Raw genomic sequence first — 23,027 nt, forward strand, 5'->3', positions numbered from 1 at the left:
CAGAGATACTTGGAGGCGGATGCTGGGAGGCCGCAGGGGAGAAAGGGAAATTACAACTTGTAAACAATTATCGCTTTCGAAAGACAATAAAATTTGATTTGAATAGTGTGAAGTCAACAGACAACGCATTTGAGACAAACAATTTCGAATTTTAAGCTTGGCAACAAGAAAGATAAAAAGAATGTAGCGTGAAGAGTAAAATTAGGGATTTTATCTGTTTATCAAGAGCACGGCAGATCTTTTAATGGTCCTTCATAAATTTTGTTGTTAGATAAAAATATACGTTGTTAGATAATGTTGTCAGATTTTGGTCGGATTTTCTATATTTAGTCCGGAGTATTCCAAAGATATGTAGTACAGTCACTGAACCTCTAAAAATCACACGACTAAGCTGAAGATGTCAATTTTGGGACCCCAAAAAGATTCAAAAAAGTTTGGCACTGCTACCCTTCATCTTCTACCTAAAAATCGACCTGTTTCAGGATTTTTCCTGTAAGTAGCTGGCTTACGAAATAACGAATTTATTCCAAACATTTGCACCACACTGTATATGTATGTACTAATATTTCGAATACGAACATCGAATATCAAAGGAAATACTAAAACGAAAATAGGAAGGCAAGAGAAAACAAGGTAGACCGAGAACAAGGGAAGGAATAAACAAAGAAACGAGCGAATGGAACACAGAAGACGATCTATGAGCTCACCGGACTAATGGAAAGGGGATGCAAAATTTTACGAAAACCTCCAAAAAAATAGAGGAAGGATGAAAATTTGGGAATAGGTAGTTGAAATTGTCTATTATTATATAAGAAAAAGTTTACAATTCTACATCCCCTCCATTTTACAAAAATTGGAAAATACGGGGTGAAAATTTTTTTTTGGGGGTGAAAAAATATACGTTCAAAATAAGTCCGGAATTGGATAAATTGACTAATTCTAAGTAACTTTTGTTCTATAGAGTTTTTTTACTAAGTCAATACTTTTCGAGCTATTTGCGAGTGATTGTGTTCATTTTTAACAAAAAAAAAATGTTTTTGGACGGTTTTTCGGAGATAACTCAAAAAGTAAGTATTTTAGCGAAAAAAATATTGTTAGTAAGAATATAGCTTATAAAAATTGAAAATAATGGTGTATGCGTGAGGTCTACAGACCCAGTAGAAGCAGAGTTGCAGCTAATGAAATGTAGGTTCTTCTTCGTCAAATTCCAAATCGAATATTTTAATGTGAAATAACCAAAAAACGGAGCACTTTTCGGGGAAAATTCATTACAACATTTTTAAAGTGTTTAAAAAAAGGTTTATTTTTGTTTAAAAAAAAACTTCTAACGTTAAAAGTAAATGAGTAATGCTCAAAATATTGTTGGTACCTTTTATTTTTTGGTAAAAAAAATGGCGAAAATCACCCCTTAATTAGCTTCTCAAATAAAATTACAGTAGAGCGTCGATTATCCGAACGTCGATCAACCGAACGACAGGTTATCCGAACTCCCGACTCCCGCGCCCCGCACTCGAGTATTGAGCAAGCGTTAGCAATTAACGCTTAAAATATCTTCAATTGTGTCTCCAAAAATATGCTGTCGCAAAGACTGCACTTTTTTGTTTAATTGCTATTTGTCATTATAAAAGTATGAACAGATATACAGTTATATAAATATGGTTTTTATTCACTTGTGGATAAATATGTATGACAATCTCAATATAGTTCGATTATCCGAACAAATCGGTTTTCCGAACACCCATGTCTTCCAATTAGTTCGGATAATCGACGCTCTACTGTATTCGTTACCGCTTTACAAGTTACTTTACTTATGTATTGTTTATATTATCTATAAGTTTCATTGGTTAAAAGAGCTCAGTTTTGAAAAAAATTAGGTTTAAAATAAAACATTTTTTTTTAATTTTGAAAAAATTCGTAATTGTTTATGGAATTAACTTAAAAACCATTACGAATACCGAAAATCTCAAAGAGTAATAAAATGTACGTTTTGTTTTTCAGAATATTTTTGATTTTTTGTTTTCTTGATATACAAAAATTGGTTATGCTATGGCTGTTCGAAATTTGCCTAAACTCGTGATTAGTTACTCGTTCAAGCCATTTTAACTACAGCTTTTTCAAAACGAAGCACGTTGAACCGATGAAACTTAGAGATCATATAAATAATACATAGAAAAAGTAACTTGTGAAGTGGTAATATTAAAATTTATATGTCATGCTAATTAGGGGGTGATTTTCGCGATTTTTTTACCAAAAAATAAAAGGGACCAACAATATTCTGAGCGTAATTTACTTACTTTTAACATTACAATTTTTTTTTAAAAAACAAAAATGAACCTTTTTTTTAAACACTTTAAAAAAGTTAAAATTAATTTGCCGCTAAAAGTGCTTCGTTTTTGGGTTATTTCACATTGAAATATTCGATTTGGAATTTGACGAAGGAGAACCTACTTTTCATTAGCTGCAACTCTGCTTCTACTGGGTCTACATACCTCATGTCTACACCATTTTTTTCAATTTTTTCTGGGCTATATTTTTGTTAAGAATATTTTTTTCGCTAAAATACTTACTTTTTGAGTTATCTCCGAAAAACCGTCCAAAAACATGTTTTATTTTGTTAAACACGAACATATTCACTCGCAAATAACTCGAAAAGTATTGATTTTATAGAGTGAAAAAACTCTATAGAAGAAAAGTTGTTTAGAATTAGTAATTTTAGTCAATTCCGGTCTTATTTTGAATGTATTTTCATTTTCGAGAGGGGGTATTCCCCTCCATTTTTGTAAAAGGGGGGATGTAGAATTGTAAACTTTTTCTTATACAGTATGTCCCTGTAAGTTGTATCCATATGGAAAATTTTTTTATTATAAATTTTACGAGAAAAAGTTATTCTTCATAAAAAGCTCTGCATGGTCCAAAACCTAAGATTTAACCATCAAATATCAAATTTTTTGAATATTATACGAGGTATGTCAAAAATTTGAATTTTACTCAAGAGTAAAGTAGCTATAGTAGTTATAGTAGTTATTTTTCACAATATTGAAAATTGCTATTATGAAAAGTTGTTTGGAATTAAAAACTATATTCTAGTATGCAATTACATCTTTCTAATTGAAAAAATTTTTTTTTTTTAAATTATGGATAACCAACATTATTTTCAGTTATTTCAATTGAGATAACTGTTTTATTATTAATTTTACGAAAAAAAGTGATTCTTAATAAAAAGTTTTGCATGGTCTAAAACCTAAAATACAACCATATTATGTCAAATTTTATCAATTTTATACGAGGTATGTCAAAAATATGAATTTCGCTCAAGAGTAAAATACGTTTATTTTTGAAAATATCGAAAATTGTGATTATGAAAAGTTATTTAGAATTAAAAACTATATATTATTATGTAATTATATCCTTCTAATTGAAATATTCTGAACTATAAAGGTACTTTAGTTTTGATCTAAATTTATCTTTTTTGACATACCTCGTATAAAATTGATAAAATTTAATACAAGATGGTTGTATTTTAGGTTTTTGACCATCCAGAACTTTTTATTAAGAATCACTTTTTTTTCGTAAAATTAATAATAAAAGAGTTATCAGAATTGAAATAACTGAAGATAATGTTAATTATCCATAATTTTTCAAAAAAATTTTTTTTTTAATTAGAAGAATGTAATTGCATATTAGAATATAGTTTTTAATTCCAAACAACTTTTCATAATAGCAATTTTCAATATTGTGAGAAATAAAGCTACTTTACTCTTGAGTGAAATTCAAACTTTTTGACATATCTCGTATAACATTCATAAAATTTGATATCTGATGGTTGAATCTTGGGTTATGGACCATGCAGAACTTTTTATAAAGAATGACTTTTTTTCGTAAAATTAATAATAAAAAAGTTTTCCATATGAATACAACTTACAGGGACATACTGTATAATAATAGACAATTTCTACTACCTATTTCCAAATTTTTAACCTTCCTTTATTTTTTTGGGTCAAATTGTTCTTTGATCGGGCTAAAATGGCGATTGAAAGTCGGAAAACGGCGAAGGACGTTATAAACCGACATCTAGTAGTAGTTGTGTTATCTTAAATTTTGCATAAAAATACCATAATTAAAGTTATGTAATAGTTAATTATATTTGACTCCATATAGCCACTAAGAATATTTTACTCGTATGATTGCCAACCTTCGTCGCGGAGATGGCACTCCGCGATATTTTACTCCTTTAATAGCAATTAAAGTAATACACACAATTGTACTTACCCCGCCGGTAGAGTATGGATCCACTCCCCGTTTTGATAGCAGAAGTTTAACAACGTCCTCCCGTGAATGCATTGCTGAGATATGCAGAACATTGTAGTTGTCCTATAAAAAAAAAAATAAAAATCGTAAATGTACTATACGGTTAAGGAAGAGACATGAAATTAAAAAAAAAATCTAACTAAAGACACTTCTTCTTTAAGTACCGTGCCCAAATTTTTAGGCGTGGGTAGCTTCCATAACAATTTGCCGATATCGTTCTCGATCTTGTGCGGCATGTAACAATTGATCTGCTGATAAGCCTGTCCATTGACGAAGGTTTCGGAGCCATGAATATTTCTTCCGACCAATTCCTCTTTTTCGTCGATCTTTCCATTGAGTATTAACTGCAGCATCCTGTATCTGCTACCTCTCATTATATGCCCCGGATATTCAAGTTCTCTCTTTTTTATCATCTTGGTTAAATCACCTTCGCCTTGAGAGCATTCTACGATACGACCACATCTCAAAGGCTACTAATTTGTTCATCATGTTAACCTTCATGATCCAGGTTTCACATCCATATAGTAATACAGGATACACATAACATTTTAGGAACTTGATTCTTAGTTGTAAGTTCAGCTGAGAGTTGCTCAGAATAGATCTAAGTTTATAAATGCTCCTCTTGCAATTTCTATACGAGTTTTAATTTCTTCATCCGGATTTAGTGTCTCGTTTATCCAACATCCTAGGTATTTAAAATGGTTAAGTTTTTTTATTGGTTCATCACTGACAATTAGTTGCATAGGGCCGACGTCTTGTTTACTACTTGTTTAAGTCTGTTATTGGAGAATTCTCTAGTGACTCGATCTATAAGGAATTGAAGATTTTCGATATTTTCAGCCATGATCGCGGTGTCGTCTGCATCTCTGATGTTGTTAATAGTTTCTCCCCCGATTCGAACTCCACATTGTCCTTCCAAGGCTTCAATAAAAATTATTTCTGAGTATACGTTAAACAAAGTTGGGGATAACACACAACCCTGTCTGACACCTCTTTGAATGCAAATTTGGTCTGTTTCTTTGACGTCTACCAGAATAGAAGCTTCTTGATTCCAATATAGATGTTATAAAAGTCTCAGATCTTTATCATCTATTTCAATCATTTCTAGATATTCAAACAACCTATCATGTTGAACTCTATCAAACGCCTTCTCAAAATCTATAAATCAGACGTAAATTGGTTTCTGTACTTCCCATAATCGTTGAAGTAATGTTAACATTGAGAACAAAGCTTCCCTTGTTTCCAATCCTTCTCTGAAACCGAATTGTTTGTTTCCCATTGTCTCTACACATTTCTGCTTGATTCTATTAAGAATAATCTTAAGAAGTAGCTTGAGAGAGTGGCTCATTTGACTAATTAGTCTAAAGTCTTTACATGATGATGTATAAGGTTTTTTTGGGAGTGGAATAAATGTAGACCCTAACCATATCCGTGGCATCATTCCAGTCTCGTATATATGGTTATATACAGTGATGAGCGCGCTAATAACCGGCAAAATAGCACAAAAGATGGAAAATATATTAAGTTGTGAGATAAAAAGGAATGAAACTAGTCGAGCTGGGATATTTAGCGATATTAACCTCTAAATTTACATTATATTGATTGTTTCCCACCTTTACACGTATCAGAGAAGTATGTCAACTATAACTGTCACTGTGACAGTGGTAATTGCCAAACTCGTGCGATACGTCTAAAGGTGGGAAACAATCAATATAATGTAAATTTATAGGTTAATATCGCTAAATATCCCAGCTCGACTAGTTTCATTTCTTTTTATCTCAAAGCTTAATAAGTTTTTCATCTTTTGTGCTATTTTGCCGGTTATTAGCACGCTCATGACTGTATACTAGGTTGGGATAAAGTATGGAACCAAGGAAATATCTTTAAAATGAAAAAAAACAATATTTATGAAACTTTGCATGCAAGTACGCAAAAGACATCTGTTGCCATATTTTTTGTTACTATTCCACTTTCAGTTTCACCGGAAATACCCCTAACTTATTTAATTTAAATGGGACACCATATATATTTTTGCGGATTTTAAAAGAACTTGTTATTTTTAATTCACACATACCAAATTTGGTAGACAAAATTTGTTAAAAAGTGTCTGTAGATAATTTTTTGTATTAATACAACGTAATAGGAAATAAACGAGTACCATCTATACTGTAGACTAAAATTGTTGTTTACATGCACTGCATGACTTATTTGAATTTAGTATAGTAGGTAAAACTGTTACTGAACTAATTGACAGAAATAAGTTGTATTAAAAATGGTTCATTTATGTGGAAAAGATCGTATTGAAATATTAATGATAATAGGTTATGGTGAATTTTCAGTTCTTGGAAGTGAATTTTCCAAATCCATGGATTGGACGTAGAGGATTCATAGAGTGGCCCGCTCGTTCTCCGGACCTCAACCCGTTAGATTTTTTCTGTGGGTTATATAAAATTACGTGTTTACGTTAGGCGACCAACATGCTTGCAGGATTTGAGACAAAGAATAATAATTGATGAATGTGAACTAATACGTGGAGAAATCTTGCAAAAAGTGACTCACGAATTTATTTATAGGCTTGCACGTTGTCAGGAGGTGAACAGCAAACATTTTCAACATTTGAAATTATTTTTTTTTATTTTTAATATCATTGGTCTAACGTAAATAAATTAACCTATTTTTTAACGGTAAAGAGATTTATTTCTTGTTTTAATAGTTTTTTCTTCCAGACTTGGTATGTATGAATTAAAAATAACAAGTTCTTTTAAAATCTGCAAAAATATACAGGGTGTCCCATTTAAAGTAAACAAGTTAAGGGTATTTCCGGTGAAACCCGAAGTGGAGTAGTAACAAAAAATATGGCGTCAGATGCCTTTTGCGTCACTGTACTTGCATGCAAAGTTTCATAAATATTGTTCTTTTCGTTTCAAAGATATTTGCTTGGTTCCATACTTTTTCCCAACTCTGTATATATGGTATGTTTGTTAGTTGTGAGACATTGTCGTCATGCAGAAGTTTGAGCCAGTCTGATGGTATTTGGTCAGGGCCTGGAGATTTCCCATTTTTGCTCTGTTTGATGGCTTTCTCTACTTCTGCTTTTAAAATACTAGGACCAGTATTCGTATATTTTGTGGTGTTTAAGTGGTGGCCTCGTATCCAGGAAGAGCTCTTTTATATAGTTAGTCCATTCTTCTACTACATTAAGTCTAAGTTGGGCGAAGAAAATAAACCCAAATCGATGACGTCAATCAAATATGAACTATCCACGGATAATTGGATAGATGTTGCAAAAGTGAAAATTAACAAAAAATGAACTTTCAGAAGATATTTAAACAAATGAATTCCCTTTAATATAAATACGTATTATTTATCGCCAACCGTCACTAAAGTCATCCATTATTGTACTCATTTGCCCTAATTTGCGGCAGTAAAGTAACACTTTATTGTACTGAAAGAAGAATTTTACTTTACCTGCCGCGATTAATCGAGACTGAATATAAGTGGTCGATGGCAGTAATCGATTATTTATTTGAGTTAATTTACAATTTATTTACTGTAATTACTAAAAATAATGTACAAAATTTACGACACTGTTAATTAAATTTATGTCAAAGAGTGAAATTCTGTAGTATTATGTAATTATACTCGTATAAAATAAATCAAAACTTTACCGATTTAGTAATTGTTAAATATTGATAACTATCGATTAAAAATCGAAAGAGGCCATCATGCAAAATTCATCTGTCATCACTGTCACGAACTTTGTATTACGTCTAAAATTTAAAAAATTCTTAAATTGTAAATTGTAAGTGGGTATTAAAACCAATATCAAATTGTTGGCGATAAAATATTGTATGCACCACGTCAATAAAGACTCTTTTTCTCGTTCGCTATGCTCGTTCTGCACATAATATCAGACTCTTTCGATAAAGAGTAACTTTACTGACTTGGTACATAAATAACTATTTCTATAGAATTAAACTTTATCAAAATTCATTGTAATGCGAATCACATGTTACATTGGTTTTGATATTTCAAAATCCAGTCCAAAAATCGTTTTTAAAAATTTTTAAATTAAGAAGTAATTTCTAATTGCTGACTTCTTCTTTCAGTATTGATACCCAGAGACGGCTATATTAAATTAATGAGTTTGCTACATATTTTTTTTTTCATTTAGTAAGATGAGGGCGCTTCTTTGATTTTTCTCCTTTTGCTGTGTTCCTTTTATACCTATTGATGCTTCCTTCCATTGTATCTATGTTCATCATCCCAGGAATGTGTGGTATTTGTCGAAGTCTCTGTTTTTAATATATGATTTATGCTTATTTACCCTTACACTGAGTGGTATTGAGGTTTGTCCCAGATAAAAATCCCAGTTGCATTTACAAGGTAGGTATTTTATAGATGCAGTACTTTAATCTCCCTGGAGCCTGCAGTATGTTGTGGGTTTGGTTCTGGAGAGAATAGTACTTAGTGTGTTGGTTATTTTAGATGTTGTGATGTATTTTGTTATTTCCTTTTCTAATAAGTCGTCTACATTTTTAATTTTTCTGATAAGCCTTTTCTAACATTTCCTTTCTTAAATATTGTAAAATTCTTTGTTTATAAATGACAATGGATAATATTTTTTTTTAAATCTGCTTTTATTATGTATTATCATTGATGTTATGAAATTACTATTTTATTGTTTTCTGACGTTGACAACACTGGCATGCAACATCATGGAGAGACCTTAGGGCATGTTTTTAGTAAAGCTTAGACTTTGGCGTTAATTTAATATTAGGTACATTTTTTTTCAGAGAACAAATGTTAAAATTTATTATGTGTAAATTTTCAGTAGTAATTGCACAAGAGCTCTAAAATAATCGAATTTGTCCCGAGTGACACTTTGACAGTTTTAATTTCACGACCCGAAGGGGAGTGAAATTATGTCAAAGTGGCACGAGGGAAACAATTCGATAATAATTTTAGAGATCGAGTGCAATTTGCTGCGATTATTTCATGAATAAAACTGTTCAAAACCAAAATTTAATTGTAATTTATTTATGTAAGTACAAATTACTACAGTTAAACACACAGCTTTTATAAATATTTGACGGTTGAAAGTCATCACTTTTATAACTTTTGAAACAGTAATTGTCATTAATGTCACTGAATGTATTTTTTCGTAGCAACGAAGGTCATCTGACGTAATATACTTGACGACGGGATATTATCAAAAATTATCGGGTATAATATCACAAGAGAGTGAGAATAAATTGAAAATAATGCGACAGTTTTTCGAAAATTTGTTGTCTGGCAATAGACACGAGAGCCAGCAGGGCTCGAGTGGCTATCGCCCAACGACAACAAATTTGAGTAAAAATGAAGCATTATTTTTTTATTCATTATTACTGTCGTGTGATATTCGTAAGACTATCTTTTTATACGTATATTATGGATATTTTCTTAAATGTGACAGTTGTCAAAACTAGGAAACTGGTTGCCATTAAACAGAAACAATCTACTTAAAAAAATTCTATCGGTAATTTTCTACAGTAGATAATTCTCAGTATAATTTTAATCTGATTGGACAGAATTAAACACGTGATCAAATATCTTACTATATGATTGGAAGTTAAAATCATCAAAAAATAATCACTTTAATTTTTATTTCTGTAGCTTTCTATTGGTCAGAATCTCCCATGAATAAAATAATAATCACTTATATTCTTTGCCAACTTTTCAAATATACCCTATTCCACGAACATACGCCTGTTTTGGATTACTTCGACAACGAATATTTTACTGTGCAAAATAAGAAGAACAAAAGTAAATTTCAAATTACATTGTTGTTTATTGAAATAATTATTAGCGCCATTTATTTTCGTACTTTTTACTTTGCACAGTAAAATTTTCGTTGTCGAAATAAGCCAAAACAGGCGTATGTTCGTGAAATGGCCCATAGAGTCTGTTCTCATTAACGCGGACACAGGTGATAAATTCCAGCACAAATCATGCTGGAACACTTTCCATTAAGTGTATCATGGATTTAAGTAAACCGTACCGTTGGTCACATTCTCCTTTGAAGCCCTTTTGGAGTAGCTTTCATTGCGTGATTTGAATGTAGGGAAATGTAATTTCTTACAGAAATCTATTCAAATGTTGCTACGCTACTGGTAGCAAAATAATTTCTACCTTCATAAAACTTACTGAGTAACTCATGCCCAAGGAATCCCAGGTATAAAACATTCAAAAGGTAGTTTTACCTTACTAAGAGAAATTTCTAAGAAAATTGTCCCCCGCCAACCCCTAGTTGGTATTGCAGATAATTTGAAGCGGTAGAATAAATTTTTAATCCAGCTTAGCTGAACGCCTCTTTATTAGTTTAGAGTTAAAACTCTCGCGTATTTGTGTTATTAAAGTATCAAGTTAGAATTCGTCCAGACAGGACAAAGCATTAGTTTAGAGTTGCTACTCTCGTGTTAGTGTTAAAGTAAGAAGTTAGAATCCACCCAGGGTGGACTCCTCTTTATCCAGTTTAGAATTACAACTCTAGCTTATTCTATATTTTTATTGTGTGCCTCGCTTATAATTTTATATTTTACTCAAATGCTTATTTTTAATTAAGTTTACGAGGTCTGGCTATTAAATAACGAGACTGCTTATAAAAAGAAGTTTTATTTTAAAAATTATTCTACAATCGAATGCTCTCCTTCAATATATTCCCCTTCCCTCACCACACACCGTTCCATTCGTTTTTTCCATTGGTCAAAGCAATGCTGGAAGTCTTCTTTTGTTAGAGCTTTTAGGAGCTTCGTCGTTTTTCGCTTCACCTCTTCCATAGACTCAAACCGGATTCTTTTTAAGGCAGAGTTGATCTTCGGAAACAGGAAAAAGTCACAGGGTGCTACATCAGGCGAGTACGGCGGGTGTTCGAGCACTGGAATGCCTCTAGCGGCTAAATAACGCTTCACAGACAGCGCGTTATGGGTAGGTGCGTTGTCCTGGTGCAAGATCCATGACTTGTTTTTCCATAACTCCAGCCGTTTCTTACGAACTCGCTCTCGCAGCGTTGCCAAAACTTTCAAATAGTAAGTTTGGTTTACAGTTTGACCCTCTGGAACCCACTCAGTTATCACGATGCCGTTAATGTCGAAAAAAACTATTAGCATGGCTTTAAATTTTGATTTCGATATCCTTGCTTTTTTCATTCTTGGCGATGCAGGAGTTTTCCAGTGCATGGATTGTCGCTTAGTTTCAACATCGTATTTGAATATCCAGGTTTCTTCGCAAGTGATGAAGTTTTCCATTAATTCAGGCTCTTCATGTAACCTCTCAAGAAAATCTGAGCAGATCTGTTGACGGACGAGCTTTTGGTCAGGGGTCAAATTTTTTGGGACCAACTTCGCACAGACTTTCTTCATGTTCAATTCGTCATCTAAAATTTTTTTGACAGTTTCTTTATCTGCGTTTACAGTCTCAGCAATCAACCGAATGCTCATACGACGATCTCCGCGCACAATTTCATTTATTTTGGTCACTGTTTGCGGAGTTGAAATAGAGACAGTTCGACCTGGACGTTGGTCATCTTCGGCGTTCCCTCGGCCTTCAGAAAACCGTTTATACCATTAGAAAACACACGCACGAGATAGAGAATTCTCACCATAGGTCTCTTTCAACAAATTATAGCACTCAGTCCTAGTTTTTTTTAATTTAACGAGAAATTTCACATTAATCCGTTGCTCATGTTTTTCTTCACACATTGTTATCGGCACGAGAAAAAAACACGTTCTTTTCTAACCTACTACAGCGACAAAAACGTGTTTTCGTACTGGAAGGAAGAGTAGACACTTCCAGCCACGGTACACAGAGAACCGGTATGTTCGCACGCATGGAAGGCGAACGCGTGACGTCATATGGGAACCTTAATTTTGATCCGGCAATGCTAAATGAAGCGGTAATATTGTTCGAATTTTAAAATTATGTACCTATAATCGCTTTTTAAATAAGAAATTGTATTTTATATTCTTTTTACTGTCATTTTCCAATATGCATTTAATTTAAACATGAATTTCCATTGAAAAATAAAGATTTTAGGTATCTGTTGTCCAATATACATTTATACCATCGTATATTCAAGAAATAACAGAAATAATATAAACATTCACTTTACTTCTGGGTCTGTAAAAATGTTTCACATAAAATTGTGTCTACTTACTGTTATTCTAAATTGTTGAAAAATATTTGACTAAAAATAAAAACTTAACCACAAATCAATTAAGAAATTTTAAGTTTTAGATGAAGTACTTAGAACCAATTAATTGATCGACTTTCAAATTTTTTTTTCTCTGATTTTGGCCTTGGTTTAGAATTAGAACCTTTAGCCACGTAATTGTATAACTTATCACTAAGTCAGGGGAGTAATGTGTAGTGTGTGTGTTGAGTAAGTGTCTTGTTACTTTGCAAAGTCTACGTCATTGTCTTTGCAAAGAGACGCTAATTGTATCCGAACGTCTGCGGTCCCTCCGGTGAGTACCGATCCCACAAGGACAGAAACTATATTCATTTATTAATTTATAATAAATGAAAAATTTCTGACCCTGGTAAGATTCGAACCCACAACCTTTCGGATTTTTTCGATCCAAAGGCAGGCGCTCTTACCACTGAGCCACGGAGGGGGTACTTTCAAATTTTATTTACAAAATAGAAAAATGTTGATTTTAAGTTAAACCAGGTTAGGAATCTAAAAATTCCAAGTGCGAACATTTTATTAGACTGTAATATACATACATATACAGAGTGAGCCAAAGAAAACAGTCCACCTCGATATTTGGCAGTATTTATTAGATTTTAAGGAAGCGACGAAACAGGTCGATTTTTGATCTAAGTGGGACACATTTTTACGGTACATACATTTGTCATTTGTCAACCCCCTCCCTTCCCCTTCCCCACCCCTTATTTTTAAATAGGGAATAGGGGTCGTGTGCTAGCTCATTTAAAAGGTTACTCAATTCTCTATTCAGTAATATAAACATTGACCTAATTATTTATACAGGGTGTTCAAGAAAAAATATTTTAATTAAATTAACACAAAATGCAGAATGTATGTAATTTTTTTAATTCAAAATACATTCTACTGCTGTCCCAAAACAGAAAAAATATTTTTTGATAAATAAACATTGCTCTTCGCTTAATTTCAATATTCAAGCTGCCACCCATCTGCCTCTTGGTAGGTTGAATATTGAATTTAAGCGAAAAAGAATTTGTCTGTTTTCTATCAGTAGTAGAATGTATTTTGATTTAAATAAATTGCATACATTCTTCTTTTTGTGTCAATTAATTTAATTCAATATAATTTTTCTTGGACGCCCTGTATAAATAATTATGTCAATGTTAATATTACTGAATATAGATTTGAATATCCTTTCACATGAGCTAGCACATGACCCGTATTCCCTATTTAAAAATAAGGGGTGGGGGAAATGGAAAGGAGGGGGTTGACAAATGACAGATGTATGTACCGTACAAATGTGTCCCCCTTAGATCAAAATCGACCTGTTTCTTCATATCCTTAAAATCTAATAAATACTGTCAAATATCGAGGTGGACTGTTTTCTTTGGCCCACTCATCTGTATACAGGGTGTTTCATTAATAATTGTCCATAAAGTAACTGGAGAAACCTTAGCACAAAATACGAAGATTTAACCTAAAACACTTAAATAAAATGTGGTTCCTTACTGAGTTACAGGGTGATTTATCTAACAATTTAAAAACTATTTGTGCTCAGCATTTTAAAACTATTCGACCTATCTTTTTCATACTTGGCAGGAAGTATAGGTACTGTACAAACTACTGAATTATGTTAAAAAAACGTTTCTGGTTGTTTCCAGAGGCGTACGACGGGGGAAAGTGAATGGTTGACCCTTTACAATTTCTACGCCACTGGCGAAATTGCTATTTTAGTTTAATTTTTGGATTCTCCAATATTTTCTATGAAAATAATATCCTCTTAATTCGTAACGATAAAGTCATTAGTTTTCGAGATCTTTGAAGTTAAAAATGAAACGACACGGTTATTTTGATTAATGTAGTGTGTCGCTTCATTTTTAATTTCAAATATCTCGAAAAATAATCATTTTATCGTTACGAATGAAGAGTATATTATTTACGTAAAAAGTATTGGAAAACCAAAAAATTACACTAAAATAGCAATTTCGTCAGTGGCGTAGAATTTGGGAAGGGTCAACCAGCCACTATCCCCTTTCGTACGCCTCTGGTAGTAGCTAAAAACGTTTATTTATCTTAATTTCGTAGGGTATACAGTACCTACACTTTCTGCCAAGTATGATAAGGATAGGCCAAATAGTTTTAAAGTACTGGCTACAAACAATTTTTAAATTTTAATCATATGAATCATATCATAAATTAATCAACATAATTGTGCCGTTTCATATTTAACTTCAAATATTTCAAAGACTAATGACCTTATCGTTACCAATGAAGAGTATATTATTTACGTATAAAGTATTGGAGAATCTAAAAATGGCACTAAAATAGTAATTCCTCCAGTGGCGTAGAATTTGAGGAGGGTCAACCATTCACTATCCCCTCTGGTAGTAGCTAGAAACGTTTGTGTACCATAATTTAGTAGGGTGTATAGTAGTCGCACTTTCTGTCTAGTATGAACATTATATGTCGAATAGTTTTAAAATGCTGAGAAAAAACAGTTTTTAAATTTTTAGATAAAACACCCTGTAACTCAGTAAAGAACCACATTTTATTTAAATGTTTTAGATTAAATCTTCGTATTTTGATCTAAGGTTTCTCCAGTTACTATATGGACAATTATTAATGAAACACCCTGTATGTATGTATAAAATTTTCGCACTTTAAATTTTTAGATTCCTAACCTGGTTTAACTTTAAATCAATTATGTACATTAATACATATTATGTAAAATATTTTGTATAATACATATTATGTATATTAATAAAAAAAAAACAAAGCGGGAAAAGATTTATTAATATTATTAGAATTAGTATCTATAATTAAAATCAATTTTTAAAATTAGAAAATTTAGATAACTTTTTGTCAAGTGCTCTCTGGCAGTTTTTAAAACTTATTTTTCTGTAATATCCCTCATTCTAATATATGTTGGTGTTCTGCACATGCATAATATCACCTAAAATGGCATTATAGTCTCGGTTGTAACAAAATAAAAAGTTTATAAGGAAAGATTTAGGATACTTTTGCATAATTATTTATTACTAATAAATGCATTTTTTATTCACTTTTTTTAACCAAGTGGAAAATATAACTCATGCTCTTTCATTTGACACCTGTGGAATGGTTCTAACGTCATTTTTTTTCTGACTTATGTTATTGCAAAAAAAATGCTCACTGGGATAAACAATTTGAATAAAATTTAAACAATTGAATGAATCGCTTTGAAATTTTTATCACATATTAAGCACCAAAGAACCCTTATATGACAAAAATTTCAAAGCTGTACACTAATTTTTTACAATAGATATTGCGAAATTATTTTTTTTGCAATTCCGACCTTTTTTCGCAATTATATTAACAATAAATGAGTATATCAAACTTTGTAATATGTCATTTTATAGTATATTATTCAACGAGCATGTAATGATGGCTATTACTCACGATGATGAAGTTCATTACATGCAAGTAGAATACTATACTTTTTCTACGACCTGTTTTATTTGGATTAGTAGAAAAATATAATTATCAACTACTAACATTATTTAAAACGAAATATTTTATTTTTCATAAGAAAATATATTTTATATAACTATGGCAACACTGTTAGAATTACACTCGTTGGGCTTATAAAACAATCAAACAGTTGTCATTATGTCATGGAATGGCAGTGTCTTTTAAAAATAAGACATATTTTAAGGCAATTACATGAAAAACAAAGTGTGCTCTCAATTAAAATCTATTGTACAGTGAACAGTAAGTAAAACAGAATTCATTGATATGAATTTCATATCCGTAAGACCTTTTACGAAATTAATACCGATTGTTTATTGTTTACCTTTTAATAACGTCAATCTTAAAATGTCAAATGTTGAAATTTAAACATAAAAAATATACTAACCCATTGTTAAAGTTAAAAACCCTTTAAACATTTTTCAAATTTAATTGTTCACATAAATTACAATGATTATTTTATTAAATAAACAAGTTTAAGTAATTTTATTTGCTAATAGGTATATTAAAAGTGCCATGCACCACTTGAATCTAACTTCAACCCGTGAGTAATGACCCGCGAGTAACTTCAGCCCGTGAGTAATGAATTATTACTCACGGGTATAGTAATGGGTGTTATTATCTATTCAAAAATAGCGAATAATGAGTATATTATTAAACGGTCGTAGAAAAAAGCTTTTTCCATAATCTCAAAGATATTTGTACTAAAAAATCATAAGTTTCACTGTTTTCCATTGATTTGAAAAAAAAGAGAAAATGCCATTTTTTTACACTTAATTGTTTATAAATAAAAATGGCCGCCAGATCCTACGCAGGAAATAGTACAATTTGCTCTTATAGGTATTACCTGTCGAAAAAATGCTTCAGTACCCTGGCTGCTCGAGTGTCATGGAAAAAACCTTGTTACCCTATACTATTGGGCGTTAATTGAATATTACATACTTTTTTTATAGAAAAAAGTTTATAATTTCAGTACTCTAAATTAGCCATAGTGTAGTAGGTGTAAATATGCCCTGTAAAGTTTTCAAATAAAGTCTGTTCTCATTAACGCGGACACAGGTGATAAATTTCAACACAAATCGTGTTGGAACACTTTCCATTAAGTGTATTGTGGATTTACGTAAACTGTTGGTCACATTTTCCTTTGAAGCCCGCGGAATAACTTTCATTGCGTGATTTGAATGTAGAGCAGGGCGATGCGTCACGCAATGCCCACTACAAGTTTTCTCCTGAAAATTTTCTTGGAATTAGCATGTCCAGCGAAATTACATCCATCGCGATTTTCTGGAACTAGAGTGACCGGAAAATGCCATCGATCATTCTTATTTCTCGAGGCACGGTAATTTAGTAACCTACATTAAAAAATGACTTTTTTGTGGTTATCGCGAAAATGGTACGAAGATAAATGGAGGAAAATTCTTAATTAGGGTTATCTAGTATTTTGTTAATAATCTTGATGATAAAAAAGTGGTAGATAACACTGCGCAACAAAAAAAATATAATGTTTTGTGCAAAAGGATTTTAGGCGAGCGGGAGATACCCCTAAAATGACCAGGTACTGACCACGGAGAGGTGAATGGCTAATTTTATTCATACTTTATATTTTTGAAGGTGCTGAAAACGAAAATGAGGTTTATTTTGAATTTTATGTGGGGGAACATTGTCAAAATCGCAATTTTAACCTAAAAATAAAAAAAAGAAATCACGTTTTTATGCGTTTACCTCGCTACAACCCTTTCAATATTTTTTTCTGAAATTTTTACAGCATATATTTCTCACCTTTCGTAAGAGAATGGGACTTACTTCAAGCTTTCAGTCTTATTCTAATAAAAGTTATGAATTTTTTAAAGTGAAAGGTGCAGATTTCTGAATTGCAAAGTTCAGTCGCAAAAGTTGAGCGACGAAGTTTGAAATTTAGCTTTTTAATCACGTGTATGTTAAAGTATCGAGTACAAAGAAGTTTTTTGGAAAGTTTTAGATCAAAATGTTTTATAGAAAAAAAATGGTGCAACTTTTATTATCGACATTAGAAATCCGAAATATAACGGTTATTTTCGAGATACTGACCATGGGTGGTGAATAGCTAATTTTGGTCTTAGATTATGTTTCTGACGGTGCTGCAAACGAAAATGAAATTTATTTTAAATTTTATTTGGGGGAATATTGTCAAAATCGCAATTTTACCATAAAAATAAAAATAGTGAAATCCCGTTTTTTTGCGTTTAACTCGCTACAACAACACTTGTCCATTTTAATATTTTTTTCTAAGGTTTGTACATTATATGTGGCTCACTTTTTTGAAGACAACGGTATCTGTTTTAAGATTTTAGTCTTATTCTAGTAAAACTTATGAATTTTTTAAAGTACAAGGTGCAGATTCGTGAATTGCAAAGTTTAATCGCAAAAGTTGAGAGTGGCAAAATTTAAAATTTATCTTATTAATCACGTTTATGTTAAAACATAGAGTACAAAGAAGTTTTCTGGAAAGTCTTAGTTACAAATGTTTAATAAAAAAAAAAGGCGCAACTTTTAATATAGACATTATACATCCCCGAAATAACACTTATTTTTCGAGATACTGATCATGGGAGGTGAATGGCTAATTTTGGTCTTATTTTATGTTTTCGATGGTGCTGACAATGAAAAAGTGGTTTATTTTGAATTCTATGTGTGAGGGAACATTATCAAAATCGCAATTAAAAATGAAAAAAAAGTGAAGTCACGAATTTTTACGTTTAACTCACTACAACTCTGTTCCATTTTAATATTTTTTCTAAAATTTCTACAGCATATATTTCTCACCTTTATGAAGACTATGAAAGTAACTGTAGTCTTTCAGTCTTTTTTTTATAAAAGTTATAAATTTTTAAAAATAAAAGGTGCAGATTCGTAAATTGCAGAGTTAAATCGCAAAAATTAAGTGACAAAATTTAAAATGTATCTATTTGATTTCATTTATGTTAAACCATAGAGTTAAAAGAAGTTTTATGGGGAGTTTTAGGTCTAGTTGTGTTATAGAAAAATATGGTGCATCTTTTAATTTTAAGAAAAACATGGTTTAACTTTTTTTATTTTTAGGGCAAAATTGCGATTTTGACAATGTTCTCCTACCTAAAATTCAAAATAAACTGATTTTCGTTTTCAGCACCATCAAAAACATAAAGTACGACCAAAATTAGCTATTCACCACCAATGATCAGTATCTCGAAAAATTAGCGTTATTTTGAGAATTTATGACGTAGTTAAACGTATGTTAAACGTTGCACCATTTGTTTTCTATAAAACAGTTTGATCCAAAACTTTCCAGAAAACTTCTTTGTACTCATGTTTTTTTTTTGAATTTGATTTAAAATCTATATTTCAAATTTTGCCAGTCAAATTTTGCGATTAAACTTTGCAATTCACGAATCTGCACCTTGTACGTTAAAAGAATCATAACTTTTACTAGAATAAGACTAAAAGCTTAAAGCAGAAACAATTTTCTTCAATAATGTGAGTGATATATAGTGTATAAACTTAAGAAAAAAATATTGAAACGGACCAGAGTTGTAGCGAGCTAAACGCAAAAAACGTGATTTATTTTTTTTTTATTTTTAGGGTACAATTGCAATTTTGAAAATATTCCCCACCTAAAATTTAAAATAAATTTCATTTTCGTTTTTGTCACGGTCAAAAACATAATCTAAGACCAAAATTAGCCATTCACCACCCATGGTCAATATCTCGAGAAATAAGCGTTATATTGGGGATTTCTAATGTCGATAATAAAAGTTACACTTTTTTTTTCTATAAAACGTTTTGATCTAAAACTTACCAGAAAACTTTTTTGTACTCTCTACTTTAACATAAACGTGATTAGGAAGCTAAATTTTAAACTTCGTCACACAACTTTTGCGATTAAACTTTAAAATGCACAAATCCGCACCTTTTCCTTTTAAAAAATTCATAACCTTTACCAGGATAAGAATAAAAGCTTAAAACAGGTACTGTTGTCTTCAGAAATGTTATAGCTATATACTGTAAAAATTTCAAAAAAAAATATTAAAAACGAACTTAGTTGTAGCGAGGCAAACGCAAAAAACGTGATTTCATTTTTTTTTATTTTTAGGTTAAAATTGCGATTTTGACAATGTTCCCCCACATAAAATTCAAAATAAACTTCATTTTCGGTTTCAGCACCTTCGAAAATATAAAGTATGAATAAAATTAGCCATTGACCCCTCCGTGGTCAGTATCTCGAAAACTAAGCGCTTTTTTGAGGGTATCCCGCTCGTGTTTAAGTCTTATAGTACTTTTAAACTGAATATAAAAATGATAATAGCCTTTTTCACCTGTGGTTTTCACGTGACAGTCAAAAACCAATAACACATTTTTTCCCTATTTACAACTGTAAATACAGGTTTACTACCTTAAAAGATGGTTGTGAAGGATTTTATTGAGTATTTTGCTTTTGACACATTGATCGTTTGAAAACTATCATACGACCAATATGGCGTAAACACATGAGTAATGACAGAAAAGACAATAAACCTTATCTATACTTTCGAAAGCAAGAAATTGAAACCCATTTGTGATAATGGTATATGCAGACTAAGATTCAAACATTGCGTTGGGTAGGTCACTTTATAAGAATGGATATTGACATAACACCTACTAGAACGCATATCAGGAGGTCTGCCAGTAGGAAGACCAAGGAAGAGGATGATAGACGAAGTGGGAACCTATGCTAAAGAGATATTGAGAGTGAACAACTAGAGAAGAGTAGCCAGAGACAGAGCTACTTGGAGGCGGATGCTGGGGGAGGCCAGGGCCCGAATTTTGCTGTATAGTCGGTTCTTTAACGGTAAAATATTGCAAAACCTCTAAATTTTAAAGAACTGCTTGGATTGACATGAAATTTGGCATGCACATAGCTAACAAGTCAAAGAAAAAAAGTGATATTGTGCCGATATATGCTTTTGCCCTGGTGGTGGTTTTCACCCCCTCTTGGAGGTGAAAAAATATTCGTCCAAAAAAAGTCAGGAAATGGATAAACTGGCTAATTTTAAGTAACTTTTGTTCTATATAGTTTTTTCACTAAGTCAATACTTTTCGAGTTATTTGGCAGTGAATATGTTAATTTTTTCAACAAAATAACCATGCTTTTAGACGGTTTTTTGCAAATAACTCAAATAGTAAGTATTTTGTCGAAAAAAACATTCTTAGAAAAAATATAGCCTATAAAATATTTAAAAAAAAAATGGTGTATATATCACGTCTCTACACTCAGTAGAAGCAGAGTTATAGCTAATGAAAAGTAGGTTCATATTCGTCAAATTCCAAATGGGATACTTTAACGTGAAATAACCAAAAATTAAGCACATTTCGGGGAAAACTCATTATAACTTAACTCAACTTAACTATAACTCAATTTAAAGTGTTTAAACAAAGCTTCATTTTTGTTTTATAAAAAAAAACTCTAGCATCAAAATGAAACAAGTTACGCTCAAAATAAAGTTAGTCCCTTTTGGTTTTGGTAAAAAAATCGAGAAAATCACCCCCTAATTAGTATCTTAAATGAACTTAATCGTTACGACTTCACAAGTTTCTTGACTCGTGTATATATCGTTTATATGATCTGTAAGTTTGATCGGTTCAAAGTCCTGATTATTGAAAGGGCTGTGGTTGGGGCTGTAGTTGTAGAAAGGGGTTGAACGAGTCACTGATCACGAATGTATGCAAATTTAGAAACACCAAATCTCAATCAATTTTTGTCTAACAGAAAAACAAGAAAATACATGATATTTAGAAAAGCAAATCTGACTTTTTTTGTTTTCGAGATTTTTGGTATCTCTAACAATTTTTAAGTTATTTTGAAAAAAAGCATATTTTTCAAAATTCAAATTTTTAAAAATTTTATTTTGAAACCAAATTTTTTCAAAAATAAGCACTTTAAATCGATAAAACTTACAGATCATATAAACACAACATAAGTAAAATAAGTTGTGGAGCGCTAACGATTAATTTCATTTAAGTTGCTAATTAGGGGGTGGTCTTCCCGATTTTTTTTTTGCAAAAACAAAAGGGACCAACTTTATTTTGAGCGTAACTTGCTTAAATTTAATGCTAGAAACTTTTTGTAAAAACAGAAATAAAGCTTTTTTTAAACACTTTAAAAAACTTATAATGGGTTTTCCCAAAAAGTGCTAAATTTTTTGTATATTTCACGTCGAAATATTCTATTTGAAATTTGGTGAATATTAATCTATTTTTCATTGGCTATAACTCTGCTTCTACGAGATCTACAGACCTAACGTGTACATAATTTTTTTTTTACTTTTTCATAGGCTATATTTTTGCTAAGAACTTTTTTTTCGACAAAATACTTACTTTTTGAGCTATTTGCGAAAAACCGTCTAAAAATGTGGTTATTTTGTTGAAAAATGAACATATTCACTCGCAAATAACTCGAAAAGTGTTGACTTGGCGAAAAAGCTCTACAGAACAAAAGTTACTTAAAATTAGTCAGTTTATCCATTTCCGGACTTATTTTGGACATATATTTTTTCACCCCAGAAGGGGGTGAAAATCACCCCCAGGGCAAAAGTGTGCTTTTTGTTTTCATTTTCATTGGCACAATATCACTTTTTTTCTTTGATATGTAAGCTATACGTATGCCAAATTTCATGTCAATCCAAGCGGTTCTTTAAAATTTAGAGCAAAAACCGTGAAAGAATGGACTAGTAGCACCTTAGGAGAGAGAGAGTTTACATAAACTGTTGGTTACATTTTCCTTTGAAACCCTTTTGGAGTAACTTTTATTGCGTGATTTTAATGTAGAGCAGAACGATGCGTCAATCAACGCCTACTTCTAGTTTTCTCCTGAAAATTTTCTTGAAATTAGCATGTCCAGCGAAATTACATCTCGATTTTCTGGAACTAGATTGACCGGAAAATGCCATCGATCATTCTTATTTCTCGAGGCACGGTAATTTGGTAACCTACATAAAAAAGGGCTTTTTTT

The 23,027-nt window shown here is 31.5% G+C and overlaps 1 protein-coding gene across 2 annotated transcripts in view; it reads right to left on the reverse strand.

Moving 5' to 3' along the window:
• Positions 1-23,027, reverse strand: part of LOC114325672 (serine/threonine-protein phosphatase 6 regulatory ankyrin repeat subunit A) — a 314,485-nt gene that overhangs the window by 191,702 nt on the left and 99,756 nt on the right. For both annotated transcript variants that reach the window (XM_028273796.2, XM_028273793.2), the window contains exon 4: positions 4,270-4,371. In XM_028273796.2, the coding sequence (XP_028129597.1) occupies positions 4,270-4,371 (102 nt within the window). The remainder of the gene's footprint in view (positions 1-4,269; positions 4,372-23,027) is intronic.

The sequence above is a fragment of the Diabrotica virgifera genome, chromosome 4, assembly GCF_917563875.1.
Source record: "Diabrotica virgifera virgifera chromosome 4, PGI_DIABVI_V3a".
NCBI classification, from domain to species: Eukaryota; Metazoa; Arthropoda; class Insecta; order Coleoptera; family Chrysomelidae; genus Diabrotica; species Diabrotica virgifera.